Genomic DNA, 17,687 nt, shown 5'->3' on the forward strand with positions numbered 1-17,687 from the left:
ATCAACCTCTATCAATAGGCACCAGGAAACAAAGTAGGTGATACCTGGTGTTTCCTTCAGTCTTCTTTCCCAGGTAGCGGAAGAAAAACGTGCACATCTGCAATCCACCTACTAGCTGGGGAACAGACTGTGCTGTAAAATGCACCCAAGGCTGGAATCACTGAATCAAAGCTGAATTAAGCTATTGTTTTACAAATAGCTAAAGGAAATACACATTCACAGCACAAAAATTACAGCTTCACCATTCTCTGCAGCATGAGACACCATGAAAAACCCTTTAGTCTTTTTCATGATGTATACTGTATATACTTTTTTATGTACCTAGAGTAATGGAAAGTTATTTTCAGCACAATCAAATAAGTTTGTATAACATGTTTTAACTTAATTTGAATACCTATCAGATTGGCAGAGGGGTTGAACAACAATGCAATTATCTTTCTCTTCAGACTTTGCTAAAGTGCTTAGTAGCTTTCATGATCTTTAGAGGCATTTTATCAATATGAACATACTTGCTATCTTCATGATCTCTTAAACTTCCAAAGTATTTAAGTTGCTACTAGCATCAGTTTGAGGCGTGAGGAAAGTGATGTGTACATCACTGATCATTTAACAATTTAGTATTAGTTTTCTGTTTTACCATTACATGCTCCTTTTCCATCAAAATTTGTATGAATATTACACCACCACTCGTTAAGTTTACATTTTTTAGATTATGGCATTCAGTAGTGTCAGCTTGTGTTATTTCCAAGAGTTTTTCCTGAGTGTTTTCTGCAGGTTAGTCAGATACTGATTTTGTGGTATTCTGAGCTCTCTTGAATGGTCTGCATTGGTTCTTGGGCAGTCTGCAAGGGAGCATAAATGAGGGACAAACAAAAGTGTTAGCCATAGGTACCCAAGAGGTGGAACTAAAACTAAAAGAAAAATGAGTTCTGAGTGATACAGTATTATTACACAGCTCTACAGCTGAAGGGTTTTGTCTTCTTTTTTCTTTCAGCAATAAATCATAGTGAAGAATCATAATAGAGCTAAGAATTGCAACAAGGAAATTACAGCTAGAAAAAAATTGCAGTGTCTATGAACTTGGAACAGACTGAGTAACCTTACAGGTTTGATTTTTAAGGAGATCAAAGCTGCTGAGATAATCAATGCATAGTGAACTCTGTATTTACTCAGTTGACAACAACAAAGCAAGTTGTAGCTGCAGGTCACTCCAAGGAGTATCAAGAGTAATGAATCTGACACGGTGCTTGTTGTCTGTTTCATACAATAATCAGTTCCAGGAAATTCTGAGCTGCATTTTCAGCAGTTCATCTTTTGCAGTTCCTCACATCTTTGCTCCCCAGTCAAAAAACGGTGCAATCTGTATGTGTGCAGAACAGAATGTCAAATATCACAAACCTTTTAACTCAGCTGATTACTCAGTAGTGCCCTGCAGTCTCCACAGTAGAGCCAGCAGTGAAGCTGTTAGAAAGCAGTTCTGACATTGCCATGTCTTGTGGACTCACCTGTCTTAACTTGTCAAAGCTACTGTACATCAGAGACTCTTTTAGGCAAAACACACCCTTGGTGCCTCTTACAACAATTCCTCTGCCTCAAGGTAGTAGTACCCGAGAAGGGCATTAATGGAAATTCTAAGCTGCAAACCACAATAAATAAGAACAACGATGGATAGAAAAATGTGACAAAAATGCTTCTAGAATAAAAATGCCAGAACGCTGAAACTATTCACAAGAAATTCTAGTATAACAATCATAAAGATGAATTTAGGGGACAAAGAAGAATATGAGATGAGGTGCTGGTAGCAGAAAATAAGGAATTGCAGAAGAGGTACAAGAATGAAGAAACCAAAGGGATTAGAGAAATGCAAGTACAAGGATGGAAAAGATACAAGCAGTCTAAACCAATGATTATCCAGTACAGGAAAATCCTTTCCTGTCAAGAATATGATATATGTGTTTAAAAAATCGATAAAAGATTTGAGAAAGAAGATCGGAGGGAAATGGCTGTCTAGAAATGCAAATATTCTCCTAAAATACTGTAGATTAAATAAGAGCAATAAAGGAGAAAAGTCTGTAATAGAAACAGGCTATTTAGTAGAGTTCATTTAAACTCTAGCATAGTATTCAAAATGTGACTAACTATTGTTTACAGTTTTCTGTGTAAGCTAAATATTCATCCCACTGAGAAAGTGTACTGTAAAAAAGAATGAGTAATCCTTATTTATCTGTATTGTATATAAGTATTCCTGAGGCTTTAACTTAATGTTATAGTTTATAAAATATTCTGGCAGAATTTTGACCATCAGAGAATTTCAACAAAGAATTAAGTTGAGTTGTAAGAAACACGCTGTATAATAACAGTATATGAATATTGCCTTTGCATCCTTTCATCCCAGTGCACTTTAAAGCTTACTAGTTACAAGCCACCTTTGTGGATCCTCTATTGCAAACAGCCACAACAGTAGTATGCAGTGATATTCTGAAGATACAGTTCGCAAATTACAATGTTTATCTGTATAGAACTCCTATACTTAATTAAAAAAACAAAACTGTAGCTTATTTTGGGGACAACTCCACTACAGTAATTTAAAACTGAAGACAAATGGTCCTAAGACAATGCAAACAAGAACAGCTGATCAACTTCAGCAACCCATTTTTATATGTACATCTATTTCAAAATATTTGATCATAGTATGCAGCCCAGATGTGAGGAGAAGGGAGTTTCAAGACTGTTTTAAGTATAACAGAAATACTAGTTTAAGCTATGCTCCGTGCTTGTAGTGTTTATTTTAAATTCCTACTGATTATTCATTTTCCTCTGTTGTAAGTCATTTGTCCTCTTACAGGAAGGTCAGCAAAGTCCATAAAAACCAGCTGTTTCTTTAGCCAAACCAGGTGTGAACAACTTTTCAGACTTACGAACCCAATGGAAATTATTAAGACAATTAAGCCTTAAGTGCTCCTGGACCGTATGCATTCCAAAGGACGACACCAAGGAATACTTTACAGCTGTTACATCCCTCCTGTTTCTCTCTCTTTACTTTGTCACTCTTTTCATGCTTATCTCTGTTCCATTTGCAGGGAAAGCATCTATTCCAAAACAGTTGACCTGTATTAGTCTGAAAAGTATGAGTTTTCTGTGATTCAGGGGTTAATTCTACTTGTTAAGAAAAAAGATTAAGCTCAAAATTAATTATTTGATCCAAATAATTTATTTTTTTAAATTTTACATTAACAAACATTAATTCTGAAACATTACAGAAAAAAAAAGGGCGTCAGCAATACAACAACAAACCCCACAAACTTGTAAAAACTAGTACACTAAAGCAAAGTTTTCCTTTTCCATATACGTAAGAAATGTGGGTATATGGGACTCCGTGATATATGAAATTCACTGTGCAGGCTTCAGTTTTCCATATTATGTTTAGAAAGGTATGGGTTAAACTCTTGACTTGGGCTTATGCAAGGAGTCTGGGGATATTTACGCTTGTAAACCCCTGTTTTCTACAAACTTTCAAGAATTAAATGAGGTAACCGTTACCTGGAAAGTAATCTATTTTTGAAGACAACAGGAAGCGTCCAATACTGGACACTAATAATGAGCTGTCTCAAATAGGCTTCAGATAATATGTAACAGAAATCTTTTAAAACAAAATGTAAGAAACTCAGGTAGGTGTTTCACAGACCTCAGAAGTATCTGGGCATTTATCTTAAAGACTTTCTTAATATGACATTTGACTCAATAATTTTATTTCTGTATTTAGATAACCAGTACATTGATGGTTTGCTGTAGAAAGGCTAACTTGCCAAACAATTACTACGGGATGCTTAAGTTTCCTTTTGAGGTTCTTCCTCAATTCAGATCAGCTCTCTAGTGAGGTATTGAAATTAAAGAAGTTCCTGTGATATTAAGCCCAACTTCAGAGTGAAAGAAGTAGGGAAGATGAGGAGGATGAAGTTTTCTGTCTAAGAGACTAGGTTGCTTGTGCCAGGGACTAGGAATGCATGGTAGTGGAAGAAGGATGAAAGATTGGGATCTAACAAAAAAGTCTTTTTGTGGATTTGTACCGATGAGAACTTGAATATTTGGTTCAAAGGAGAAAAAGCAGACTCTTAATCCTTTGAATGATATCATTTTTTTAGATATATAACCTTGGCTTCCTTAAGGAAATCTCTTCTGTTACATTTAAATTCTACAAATTTGCTTTGCCAAACCTTTCCAAATCTCTGAAATATTCTGAATCTTAAATAGTGCTCTCTTTCTAGAACATCTGCCAGATCTGTTCCATGTGCAATTGCTGTTTCTGCTGTTACTGTATCTTCTGACTGAAAGAGATTAATGGTTTGAATCTGGAAAAAGGTGGCCAAAAGAGTTTTGCTCTCAGGATCGGCAACTTTCTCTCCCCTCCCCCCACATTCCCCTTCCCACCCCAGCTTCAGAAGCTTTATTACTTTTCTTCTAAATTGCAGCACAGAAAAGATTAAAAAGCCTCTTTTCAATGCTGACAGTACAAATTATTTCTTTAAATTTTCCCAGATGTCTAAAAAATAATTATCCAAGTTAACGCAGAGAATATAGCAGCTAAGTAAATTAAAGGAAGAAAAAGCAGAGAGGAATAAATGTTTATCTTCCATTGTGAAATGAGTATATGTGTAGATTACTTTTCATTTGATGGCTAAAAATGAATAAGCTATTCCTAATACGAGTGAAAAAAATTGCACACTTCATATTATTAAAGGATGTTTTTGCTCCTTTCTGGATGCTTTAAACAAATCTTTTGTATTCCTAAACAAAGCCTTCATTTAGTAAGTTTTTTCCCTCTTAAATTTGATAAGTGCATTGTATTAAGTCTTGTTGCAGTAAACTGTTACTGAAGGAACCAGAATAAAATTGGTATTTATTCAGTCTTTGAGGAGGAAGGCATTTTCACTCTAAAGATATTGCTATAGGAATGTTTACAGGAAACTAGAAAAACTTGACTTTTCAATTAGTAAAATGCAAGTTGATAAGGGTACAGTCCTCCCTAAATATTAGGGGATAAGATATAAACAGCAGCAAAGAAAGCACTTAAAAGATAATATAAGTATACAAACAAATTGGTATTAGCTGTCCAGGAGCAGATTTAGGCTGGAAATTTGCAGAAACTTTCTATGCATCAAAGAACCGCAGTCCCAGAAGAGCAAGAAATAGAACTTCTGAAAGAGGAAGCTTGGTACATACAATGGCTCAAACGAAGATGTGGTTGCATGAGACAGCAACAGACTGGACAAATAGAACCAGGTGTTCTTTTGGACTCCAGAATTCCCATTATTACTGGTACTTAAATACATTTAAAAAGAATGGAAGGGATATCAATATCACACCAAGAAAATTTACAGATAATAGGAAATAAGGTGAAGTCTCAAGTACTAGTAAGGAGGAGACTGACAGTTCAAAACTGGACGAGTTCAGACAGGACAACAAAAAATGTCTGAGACTGGCAACATGAAGCTAGATCTGGATAGCAGATTATCCATACGCTGGGAGTGGGTTAAGTTGAAAAAAACACAGTAGAGCGTACAACGACCAACAAAGCAGTAAAGGTATGCCTCTTACTTGAGATATGACTGAGACAGTAACTGAGATTTTAAAAATACTACAAGGAAATAGAATCTCAGGGAAAAGTTTTCTAGATTTAATATAAATGATTCAGCTGTGGAACAGTTTAAAGTCAGTTTCAACCTTTGCCACACTGTGATCCCTAGAAAATATCTCCTGTCCACCTGCATTTAGCCTGGCTCAGCATTTTGAAAGTTCTGCTGGTAAAGGATAAGTTTTGCTGCCTGTCAGTCAGTGCCTTCAAGGTCCTGGAACTTAAACAGGACCACAAACTTCCCAAAATAATGCTACAAATCTCTTCAGTGACTGACACAACTCAGGACTGAGCGGGAGCAGAAATAGATGTCTCCTTAGCGTCTCTTGCCTCTTGTCCATGAAGCTGGACAATAGGTAGGATACCTTTTACATAAATAATAAGGAATCTCCCTTTTACACTGACATAAGTAGACATTTTAAAAAGAGACATCAGTGCATCACTGTGCATTTATTCCTGAAAGGGGATAAAAGTTGATTATTGTATTTTTCCCATTTTCTGACACAGATTTTCTAAGTTGAACATCAAATCAAGATCAAAGTATAATTTAAAATTGTAATTTTAAACTTGCCTTACAATGGCATGATGTACTGGTTTTGGCTGGGATAGAGTTAATTTTCTTCTAAGTAGCTCATACGGTGCTGTGTTTTAGATTTGTGACCGCAGTGGTCTTCTTTGGCGCCCAATGTGGGGCTTGAAGGGTTTGAGATAACAACAGATGTGATTGGATGTACAACAAATATCACACCTAGTTTTGGGTGAACTACACCAGTGTTTTTAAATCTAAACACAAAAAGCCCAAATAGCAGTAACAGAATAGTGCTGAAGTCCCAAACAGCTGTACGTAAAGCACTCCAACAAAGAGGCCTGTTCCCAGCTAGGCCAAAGACAGCGCTGTGATTCTGCCTGCAAAGAAGCACTTAGGTAAGTTATGGAAGTAATACCTGTTTAAAGGCTGTTGCTGAAAGACCTGGCGCTGCAGACTGGCAAACAAAAACTGAAACACAGGAGGGTATGACCTGCAGAATGAATGCTAACAGCATGCAAAGTTTCCAGTTCTACACCAACATACGCGCTGCCTTCAGCTTCTGTGTGCCTTGCAACGTGCAAGTCTGCTAAGGCCCCTAAATTCAATCACTACAGAAACCTATTCCTATTGCATTTCCCTAATCACACTAAGTTTGTTACAGCCTCGTTAATGTTGTGAAGGCTACCCACACCAAATATGGGGAGCGAAAAGGAGCGGGAAGGGGTGGGCACCGAGAGGGAGGGTGTCGTGGATTAACCCCAGCTGGCAACTAAGCACCACACAGCTGCTTGCTCACTCCTCCCACGGCGGGATAGAGGAGAGAATCGGAAGAGTAAAAGTGAGAAAACTTGTGGGTTGAGATAAAGACAGTTTAATAGGTAAAGCAAAAGCCACACACACAAGCAAAGCAAAACGAGGAATTCATTCACCACTTCCCATCAGCAGGCAGGTGTTAAGCCATCTCCAGGAAAGCAGGGCTCCATCACACGTAAAGGTTACTTGAGAAGACAAACACCATCATTCCGAACATCCCCCACTTCCTTCTTCTTCCCCCAGCTTTACATGCTGAGCATGATGTCATACGGTATGGAATACCCCTTTGGCTAGGTCGGGTCAGCTGTCCTGGCTGTGCTCCCTCCCAGCTTCTTGCGCACCTGCTTGCTGGCAGAGCATGGGAAGCTGAAAAATCCTTAACTTATCCTAAGCGCTACTTCGCAACAATTAAAACATCAGCGTGTTATCAACATTATTCTCACACTAAATCCAAAACACACTGTACCAGCTACTAAGAAGAAAATTAACTCTATCCCAGCCGAAATCAGGACAATATCCACCCCTTATTCTATATATAAAATGTTTCATCTATAGGGAATCAGATGGTAGCCTTCCTTAGAAATTACCAAAAACCCATGAGTTGGTAGGAAATTTATTCAGAAATACCTCTCAATTCTCCAATACCCTGTTGTCTTCTTTCGGAAGTTGTATTAAATTCAGGTGGAAAGACCTTCCTTCAATGACAGAAATGCTTAAATTGTATATTTAATTGCAAAATATAGTTTGCTCTGAAAAGCCGGAACTGCACAATGTTTTAGTAAAAAATAGTTGGTGGAACTTGACATATTTGGTGGGTACAGAAATTTTGCTTCTTGTTCCTTACCCTGCAAAAGAGTTGTGGTGTTTTTAACCTATAGCATTTTCAACTAAAATGTTCAAACCCCATTAAGGATTTAGAAAGCAAGTACTGTTTTCCTCAGTATTTTCCCTAAATTGCTTGTTTCCATGCATTCAGGCATATATCAATGTAAAGTTGTCTTTTTTTGTTATACTTGGAAAATAAACAAATAAAAGAATGGTTCTAAATCATCTCTAAGTGATTTGTATATCATTTTGTTGTGGAAACTTTTTAACTTTGATCCCACATTGCCCTATTCCATTAAACTAAAATATAGTAATATAATTAACATTTATCCTTCTTGGGCCTACATGATGTTCTGGGGCTTAAAAAAAAGTTTCTTTTGTTTCCTTTTGAATTTTAGTGAAAGATAATCCTCTGCATTCCTAAGTAAGCCAATTTATCCCTTAACGCCTCTTCAATTCAGATACTTACCAGGCCTTGGTTCATGGCCACCATCTGTTAAAAGATAACTGGAGGACATTCCATTCACCCTTGGTCACCAATATTCCTTAAGTGGCTATAAAGCTTGGGAATTAAAGCATGTGTCCATTAGGATTAGTAAAATGTACAATAAATACAAGGGGTTTGAGAGAAGCTGCAAAATTGGTTAGAAGTATGGAAAGGCTTGAAAATGAGCAAAGACTGAAATGTTAGTAGTCTTTAGTTCAGGAAGAAGAGACACAACTAAAGTTTCCAGAATAACAAAAGGTACAAGGATGTGCGTATCACTGTACACTTTAAAACAGTGCAAACAAAAGGACTTTAAAGACAACACATGTAAATCTGTTTCCATCACAGAATGTGCTAAAGTTGTGCAACTCACTGTGATATGACTGATGTCAAGAGCTTTGCATAATTAATTAACATGTATACATTTGTCTCACTAATGTATATTCCATTGCAGTAGATGTGGTAAAAATAGAGAGATATGAGCTGTCATGTAACTTGGCACGTTAACTTCCATGTGATATGTGGGCAGGTACTGCCCTAGACATGCTTACTGCTTAATCTGCCCATCTTCCTTTGAAAGTAGTTGTTAAAAAAGACATCACACTGACCTGATGATACAGCAATTTCTCTGTGTGTACCAATATAACAAGATTTATAAAGAATTAACACAGTTTGCTTGTGTGAAATTTTCTTTCTCCCTTTCTCTCTTGTAGCATCGCTGCATATTCGGTCTCAAGTTCATACACTTTTCTTGGCATGAGTGTCTACAGGATGAATAAAATAGTATCAGTCTGTCTTTTTAACTTATGCTGAATCAAAATTAATTGGTTAATTGTAATTACAGATCATCTTCCCAGACAATATTTTTTTATAGCCATTAGACATCGGGAGTTGTTTTTCCAAAGTTTTAACAGTTGCAAAACCTCCTCTATCTGTGGGGATGGAGTCTCAGAGCAAGTCTATTGGTTTGTAGACTTTTATTGAAAACATGTCAGTGCTGCCATCTTTTGGACATTCTTTAACTACTTGTTAAGGAAAACTAGAATCTGATTAACGAGGACATTGTTCTTGAGGGATGTGGGGAAAACATCAAAGAACTGACTTCGAAAAAACGTCCTGCTGTGGACTTTGATTCCATTCTTCTTAAAAATGCATTCGTGCTCACAAGCACACAGCTTTGTGAGCCTGTAGGCATCTCCCCGTGCTAAGTGCTGTGTAGGCTGAAGAACAGTTTGTGACCTGAAATCTTAAAACACATTGCAGTTACCTTTTTCTATGCTATTTAAAGAATTTAGTCATGCATTCCTCAGATGGAATTCATTTTGCTTATGGAAACACACAATTTCCATGAGGGCATTTTAGATTTATTTGTCCTCATTGCATTTAAAGTATTTATTTGGGGGCCTGATTATTCAAAAATATATTTTCTGTCTGGGAGACTGAAGGTGAAAGGTGAACAGATCAGTCCAACCTGGAAAAAAACAAAACACTCTGGTTTATCTGAGTGAAAATATCCTTCCAGAGAAATGCTAGAAGCTCAGTTACATGAATACCTAAAACAGGAGTCCTGTGGCTCTTCAGGAAGAAAAATTCCTGCCTTCCCTTCTTGGGAATTAGATCTGAATTTTTGGTCCTTGCTATAGACAGTACACTAATATTTCTGACAATGTGGATGTTTCCTTCTTTTCTCAGCAAACAGCATTCCAGGAGAAAAACTTGGTAGAAAAATCAGTCAGATCAAACTTTGTAGGTGCCAGATATAGTTCAGTGAATAGCTATTCCTAACAAACTGCTTTGGGGAGTGTATTAATATCCTACCAAAAAACCACGGAGAATTTAACTGTATGGGTGTTCCCTGTGACAAGAAAACAATACCTCCTTAGCCATCACTAAACCCTTACACAGTAAAAAGGAATTTGGTTCCTGTTGATGTGCTGGATCATGGCGGAATGGCAAAAGGGCTCATAGTCCTTCCTCGTGTATTACTGACTACAAGGGTATGGTGACCTGCTCTATACAGTAGTTACAGATTGTTATGGGTTTCATAGCGTTGCAGTCTAGCACAAGTTTAGTTCTGGTGTCTTGCTTATCATACTGAAATATCAGTACAGTGAGTCTGACCTATTCATATCTATTGCTGCTACTAGCTGTCATTTTAGCATTTATATATTCATCATAATTTTTTATCTGTCTTTGTAAACATACTTCTTGAAATGGAATAATTATCAAAACTTTGTGTAGTACTCTGACAACAAAATTAGAAAAAAAAGACATATTCTGGCAATATAACTAGAAAGAAGACAACATTTAATTTAAATAAAAAACTTTATTAACAATGTAAAACGTTTAATATCTTACAGTCTCAGATAATTGTGGCATGCCCTATAAGAGTTAATACTTAGTGATATGCAGACACCATGCTTTGAATTCTATTGGAAACAAAATGGGTTACTGTTCTGTTTTACATTGTTTATTTTAATACACCTTCTTTTAATAAATTATTTATTTTTTCCAAAAGCCTGTAGAGATACTATCAGCTTAAAAGGAAATCTGTTGCTTCTATGCATTGTACAGTATGTAGATACTATGATTTCTCTGTATTTACAAGTTCTAAGTATTTTCATACATGGTTTGTGTATCATAAATTAAGATATTTTTCTATGAAGCTTTTAAATTGAGATATAGTGGAAGACTAAATATGAATGAGAGCACAAAAAGCAACTGGAGATTTTGTGCAAATTCTGTTACAATATTGTTTAAATGTTTTAGAACTTTAATACTTTTGCTGTTAAATATTTTTCTACGCTTAAAGACTGTTAGAATATGATCAAGTATTTTAATATGATACTAATAAGTGTACTGTACTATGCACAAACTTTTAGCTGCAGTTCAAACAATAAAAAAACTTTAAAATTATCTATTAACCATAATTCATGTGTCTTTTCTCTGAGTGGTTGAAAGTAAGCATGCAAAACATATTTTAAAAAGTTTTAAAAACATTCTTAGTTATGCTAGACCTATTCCACAGCTGGTTTTTGACCATCATAACTTTAAACTATTAAAACCCTTATTTTGAAAAGGGGGATGTAGTGGGCTAGTGTAGAAAATGTACTTTATAATCAAGAGTAGCAATGTTCATCTTTTCAGTGGTCAAATAATAGTGGTTTAATCAAAGTTATGATTTTCTTGGTGCTTCTGTGCTTAATCTTCTAACTTGAGACAAGACAACACAGTCCAAAGAATCTTCGCTTCCGTCTTCTTACCAATGGATATGGAGTCAAGTTTAGGAGGCTGCTATCATCTGTGATGAAAAAACCCACATTTTAATACAAACATGTACACATGCACACACACAAATGAGTTTATATCATTTATGTGTCCTAACAGCACCTACATGATCGAGTAATAGATCCCGTTGTTCTAGGCATAGAGCAAATAATAACCTGATTTTTGTATATAAAAGTCTTGCAATGCTAATTATCAGGATCTCCATGATAATGCAATAGAAATTTTGGCAAGAAGAATACCAGTTCAACGATGAAACCTAAATGAAATTACACCTCCAGTACTGGGAGACCTAAGCCACAATATTCCCGCACGGATGAATAAAGTTAGGGTCCCAAATAAAACCTAAAGATAAGTAGCTTGAGATCTTGCAGACATGCAAGTTTGGAAACGTCAATCCTAAGGTTAAATTCTGGCTTAATTTAAACATTAAAAAACCCCATTACTGGGTGGCCGTTTGTGCACATCAGGGAGAATTCCCATTTAAAACTACAACACTGGAACATCTTGGCACATCAAGAGAAAAAGCACTTGTCTGGGAAAGTTAGCACAATATGCTTACCTTGTTTCTGGATAGCTTTCTGTCTTTTATATTAAGTCCTTTTAAATTCATACAAATGTATGTATTAGTGTCTACACTTGTGTTAACTCATGCACCGTCAGCGAGCTCTCTCGCAACATCTTTAGAATTCACTTTGAATTTGAGCCATCTTCAGGATGGTTTCAGGCTAAGAGCTATGCCTCATTATGTTCCTATTCTGGCTACATCAGGGACCTAGTTTTGATTGTAGGCTCTAGACACTGCTGTAACACAAATACTTAACTATAAGAACATAGGTAAGAGATCATTTAATATTGTGATTCAAGCTTACGAACCACATCAACTAAGTTTCTTAGCATAGTAACTTTCCTGCTGTTACTTAAGAGAATTCCATACAAAAAAACAGGTCTGTGAGCAGTCAGGAACATCATGTAAAGCTTTTGTGGGCTTGCAATCTTAACTCCATTCTGGCTGTCACTGAAATCAACAGCAAAACACTCATTTACTGAAAGCAGGATCGGGTCTTGTAAAGATCAACTCATTCAATGGCATTCATTCACCTCATTATCATTCTCTTAAACAGTGCTTGTAATTCATATACATGTCAAAGTTACAGTTCAGACCACATTAATTACCTATAATGTTATCTGTTTCTTCTATTTACTTCTACTGTTATCTAGCTTTAATTAAGGTCTTGGAATATTTCAAAGATTTTAAGTGCTGTATGAATAATGAGTATGACTGTCCATTCCCAAGGCATCCATTCTCAGAGGTCATCTGTAAACTATGATCACAGTTGGAGTCTGTGGGAGCTGCAAAAACACCATTTATGATTACCTGTTCCTGGGACATGTCTCAGAGCCTTTAAACTCTAGCTGACATGTTTCCCATCCTGCTGCACAGGTGATCAGTGATTTTCCGGCCAGTGTTGAAGGGCAGTGTAGACACCAGACAGCAGAGAAGAACTCTGTATCCCTTTATCTCTGTTCTGAATTCAAGTTTCTATATGCTTTATATCCCCCAAATCTGTCTTTTCCTTCCTTATTTCCACCATGCTCCTTTCTCTTAGGCTAGGCATAGACTTTATGGCATTTTTCCAGTCTCTACAATGGCACATCTGTATCATGTATCATAAGCAATTCCCCTTCTCCTTTCACATAGTTTTCCATCAAGCCATCCTGCCATAAACTCTTACTTGTATAATGAATTAATCCATTCTATATTCATCTCTTACCATATTATGATGAATGCTAGACTGCTTAGTTACTTGGGACAAGATCTAGGACACATTAGGTATACTTCATGAGCTGCCACTGTGCAAAGAATACACAGCATTTAAGAAATACACATTATCAAGAAGAAATCAAAAAGGAAAATTATTATCTTTTTAATGTTGTTCACATGAAGAAAGAGAGCCCCTGTAGATGTGGAATATTTAACACTGCTGGGCCACAAAATGAAGGCCCATTGCTAAATACATGCATAGGATGTAGATCATGCCCCCCTGTGCATTTGTATGGGGTGCCTTATAGCTGGCTACTGAGAAAAGCAGGCTGTTAGCAGACTCAAGGCAAGTATCATTTCGGCATAGAGTCAGTGTCATGTCACAGAAGCTACAAGCCTTGTAGGGGTAAAGCAAACCCCATCACTCAGTAGGATCCCTATCATAGTCTGTGCAATTTACACCTTCATTACCTTTGAAAAAGAAAGCCTCCTGACACAGGGAATTAGTTGTGCTGCTGCCTTCACGTCACCAGGAAAAGTCTATTATTTTATCTATAGATACCACATCTATAAAATTCCAGAATACCTCATGTGAAACTCGAGAGGCCGAAGTTCACATACTAAATTCTCGCTCCACTGAATCAGTAGGGAAGAGACTTCACCTAGATTTTTCTTTTTGTAACTTCTATAAAAAAACCCTAGATTTTTCGGATCTAGTGGAAGGCAAACCCTTTAATTATTTTAATTTTCCTTACATGAAGAAAATACAAAACGTACCTTGATTTTTCAGTGGTAAAGGCATAGTCTCCCTGAGTTTACTTAAAAGGTTTTTCATTTCTCTCATATCTCTGTGGAAACAAAAGTTGAAAGAGATACAATAAAATAGCAGTTGAAGACTGAATCGGGAATGGCTCACAGTATAGCTTTATACGCTGAAATAATGGAGCAATAAATAAAAAAATCTATTGGGCAAGCATTTGGTTCACATACATGTATCAGAAGATGCATACCAAAATAAAGGGCAGTAGAATTAATAAGGGAGCACTTTTAAGCCAGTCTGATATTAATTAGTTGCATCTGGTCCAAATTTATGTTTCTGGCACTTGAGTATTCCATATTAAATGAGCTGGTGGGCACAATGTGATCCTGGTGGCAAAATACACAATATGCCTTAAAATTAGCACAAACTAGTACTAATGTCAACTTAATACCTCTTATCAGCATTTTGTAGCTTGTGCCATGAATGCGTTTCATTGTTCAGAAGGAAATTATAATACATGTAGCTAATCCATGACACTTAAGCTCCCTGCATGTTAAGTGAAAATTTTACAAACAGGGCTGTCACTGTCACCCCTCTTAGGAGGACTCTGGCATGAAATTTTGTAAAAGGCAGAAGATGGAAAGTATGATAACAAAATATCATCTCACAAAGCAAGTTACATTTGGATATGTTTTGAGAGAGGCCAGAAGCTGCAAAAAAAGTTCCTGTTTTACAGATAGATGGCAGACCAGCAATTTTGTGTGCAGGCTTGTAATGTCTTAAGGCTTTCAGGATTTAAAAACAATGTGGTCTTGCCTCATTCATCTACATATAAAATGGTTCTTAGAAATGAAGCAGCATGACTAATAAGAAATTGCTCAGTTTTACTCTCCAAGTTACGCTCTCAATAGAACAGAACTTCGTTTTATATAAACATGATAACCATTAAAATCTCAGCAGCAGCTTAATATACAAAGCCATCAAAATAGGTATTTTTTGCAAAGAAATGTTAGCCATCAGGATTAGTCCGTACTAAAGGGTCTCATTTTTGTCTTTCAACCGCATAGTTAAGAGGGTAAGAGAAGTCCACTTTGACAAACTTGTGGATGATGTTCCCCTCCCCTCCTAAGGCTTCCACAGTCGTAACTATGGGCAGAAACAACTGAAATGAACTAGATTCTGTGCTTTTGATTTATGAATGCAGAACTGCAGGCCAGCAGATTTCAGGTACAAAATCAGAAACCACTCAAGATGAGACAAAAGCTGCCTCTTTTAGAGAACCTGGCCCACTAGCAACATCATTTCTCACCCTTTGTTTTTGACAATTACCCTCTGGTAATTAGCCTAATTAAGGTTGTCACTTCTCTCTGCCCTTCTTTTAGGAGTTGCTCTCAGATATATTAAATGTAACAGAAATGTTAACAGGTTATTTAATTTACTAATACCTTTTATAGTAGCAACACTGGCTGCCTAATTGGAAAAGACTAAATAAACTCTAGACAGAAATTTGTTTTGTTTAGGAATGAAGTGCTACACATACCTTTCAGTGTTTTCAATATCTGTGGAAACCTGCCATAAATGCTGTTGAACATCTGTTGGTGATGATGACGTGTCTTCTAAAATAGGTACTTCGGAACTCTCCTCCACTTTAGTATCTAGGATCTTAGCTGGGGCACAAGGTTCTTTTCCTTTAAAATATTTAAACAAAACATATAACCCCATTATATATTAATTAAAATGTATACTCAGATTATATCATTGATGTTTTGAGCTTGGTCTTGCACAGTATAAATGAAGAGAGAGAGTGGTGAATGCAAACTCTGAGTAAGAACTGTTCAGAAAGAGAACAGACCACATCAATCTGCTAATCAGAGTGCTGCTATACGTTACTCCTACCAAACCAAACTAAGAGAAGTCCCAGGCGGGCATGTGTGGAGCTTAGAATATTACATAGTGACTGTTATGAAGGGTTTCAGTTAAACTCCAGTGGCTCACATGTGACACAAAATAAGAGCCAGAGGACAAAACAGAACAAAATAAGTCAGGAAACTACAGCATACATTCTGAAAGCAACTTCAAAAACTATGACACTAACAAACATTGTAATCCGTGTCTCCTAGAATTACAGCAATACTAAGGGAAAACAAAAGACAAAAATGTGCAGTTTTGTACTTGGTAATTTTAAAAGCAATACATAGCTGCCACCACTCATAGCCCAATATGCATTATATTCTGAATCTCCGTGCTTACACTTGCCTAATTCATGCTCACTATATGAAAATGAAATGCCGTGTTGGAATTGAGTGGGGGCTTCATGACAGATCTGCCAGGGCTTTTCTCAGGGAGAGAACAGGACAAAGGATGTGGACCATGGTAGTGGAGCAAGCAAGAGAGTTAAGTACTGGTGGGATTTTTCAGTATCCTTGCAAACCTCCTGTGGACTTTCTGATGGTATTCCTTTTCTGTAGTGGCAAGTACAGTCCTGGCACCAAGTACATTTAAATAAGAAAATTAAAATTGGAGCGCATCCCAGACACGTTATTGAGAAGTTAAAGTTTTTCCCCCTCCGAGTTCTCTCATGAAATGGAGTAAAAAATCTCAGAAAGAAACAAATAAAACTTTCTAAAAATAGAGACAAAAATGTCAATGTTTAAACCAGTGGTATGAGGAGTTGAGTAGGAAATGTTTTTTCATCTCAGAATTTTTGCAATTTAAAAAATTTTCACATCAGGACAAACCTAACTAGTTCCGGTAAGGTTTGACAAAGAACAGGAGGAACAAGAACAGCTAATAGAGCAGTGGTCATTTAGCCCATTTTTCTGGGACACTAGAGACCAAGGCTGCAGACCATGCTCTTCCACATCACAAAAAAGTATCCCCACTATCAGGCTTGTAACCTTGTTTTTTTAAAACTAGAAATTCCTGGATCTTAAGAAACTCTTTTTGGGCACATTCTCTAAACTGTTGTATTCTGGTAAATTATTCCTTTGCCAAAAAAAAAAAATATTCTTAGCTATTCTTAGCTTGTCTGAATGTCAAACTAGACATTACTTATACTACAGAAGATACTTGCTTCATGTTTTCATTACACTTTTAAGTCAGTAGGAAGCCCTTTTCCCTGCTTCCCCCCCAACTAAGTTATCTAACTATGATTCCAAGAGATTGCACGACCTGACATAAGAACTTTATCATCTATAAAAGAATGATGTCCTGTGTCTTTTCTCTGCTGCTTACTTGGCATCCACTGCTAACTTGTGCTTTGCCAGATCCCTCTGTGAGCCACTGTAACCCATCAAATGGTAGAAGATTACCCCAATAAAAGGAAAAATAAAATGTGAAGTTTTCTGATGTTGCAGTGATTTAAGTCAGGTGAGTAAAGAACCCTACATGTTAAAGAGCAAGTGCCAGAGGAGGAGGATGATCATATGGCCAGAAGCAGTGCAAGGGAGGAAGAAGTGAAGGCATGATAAGGGAGGGGAGATAGAAAGGAAGGGATCAAGATCTTTCTGGTGGTAACAAGCTATTATGCTGACTCAATTGCTTGTGGAACAGCAGCCTAAGCCTGCTTCCCAGATTATATGTTTTACTCTG

The 17,687-nt window shown here is 36.8% G+C and overlaps 1 protein-coding gene across 1 annotated transcript in view; it reads right to left on the minus strand.

Moving 5' to 3' along the window:
- Nucleotides 1–10,598: 10,598 nt before the first annotated feature.
- The window catches only part of RGS7BP (regulator of G protein signaling 7 binding protein), a 41,244-nt gene continuing 34,155 nt past the window's right edge, over nt 10,599–17,687 (minus strand). The window contains exons 4-6 of the mRNA XM_050913303.1: nt 15,637–15,784; nt 14,114–14,184; nt 10,599–11,587 (exon numbers count right to left, since the gene is read on the minus strand). Of these exons, the coding sequence (XP_050769260.1) occupies nt 11,496–11,587; nt 14,114–14,184; nt 15,637–15,784 (311 nt within the window). The 3' untranslated portion in view covers nt 10,599–11,495. The remainder of the gene's footprint in view (nt 11,588–14,113; nt 14,185–15,636; nt 15,785–17,687) is intronic.

This window comes from Gymnogyps californianus, chromosome Z (genome assembly GCF_018139145.2).
Source record: "Gymnogyps californianus isolate 813 chromosome Z, ASM1813914v2, whole genome shotgun sequence".
Taxonomy (NCBI): domain Eukaryota; kingdom Metazoa; phylum Chordata; class Aves; order Accipitriformes; family Cathartidae; genus Gymnogyps; species Gymnogyps californianus.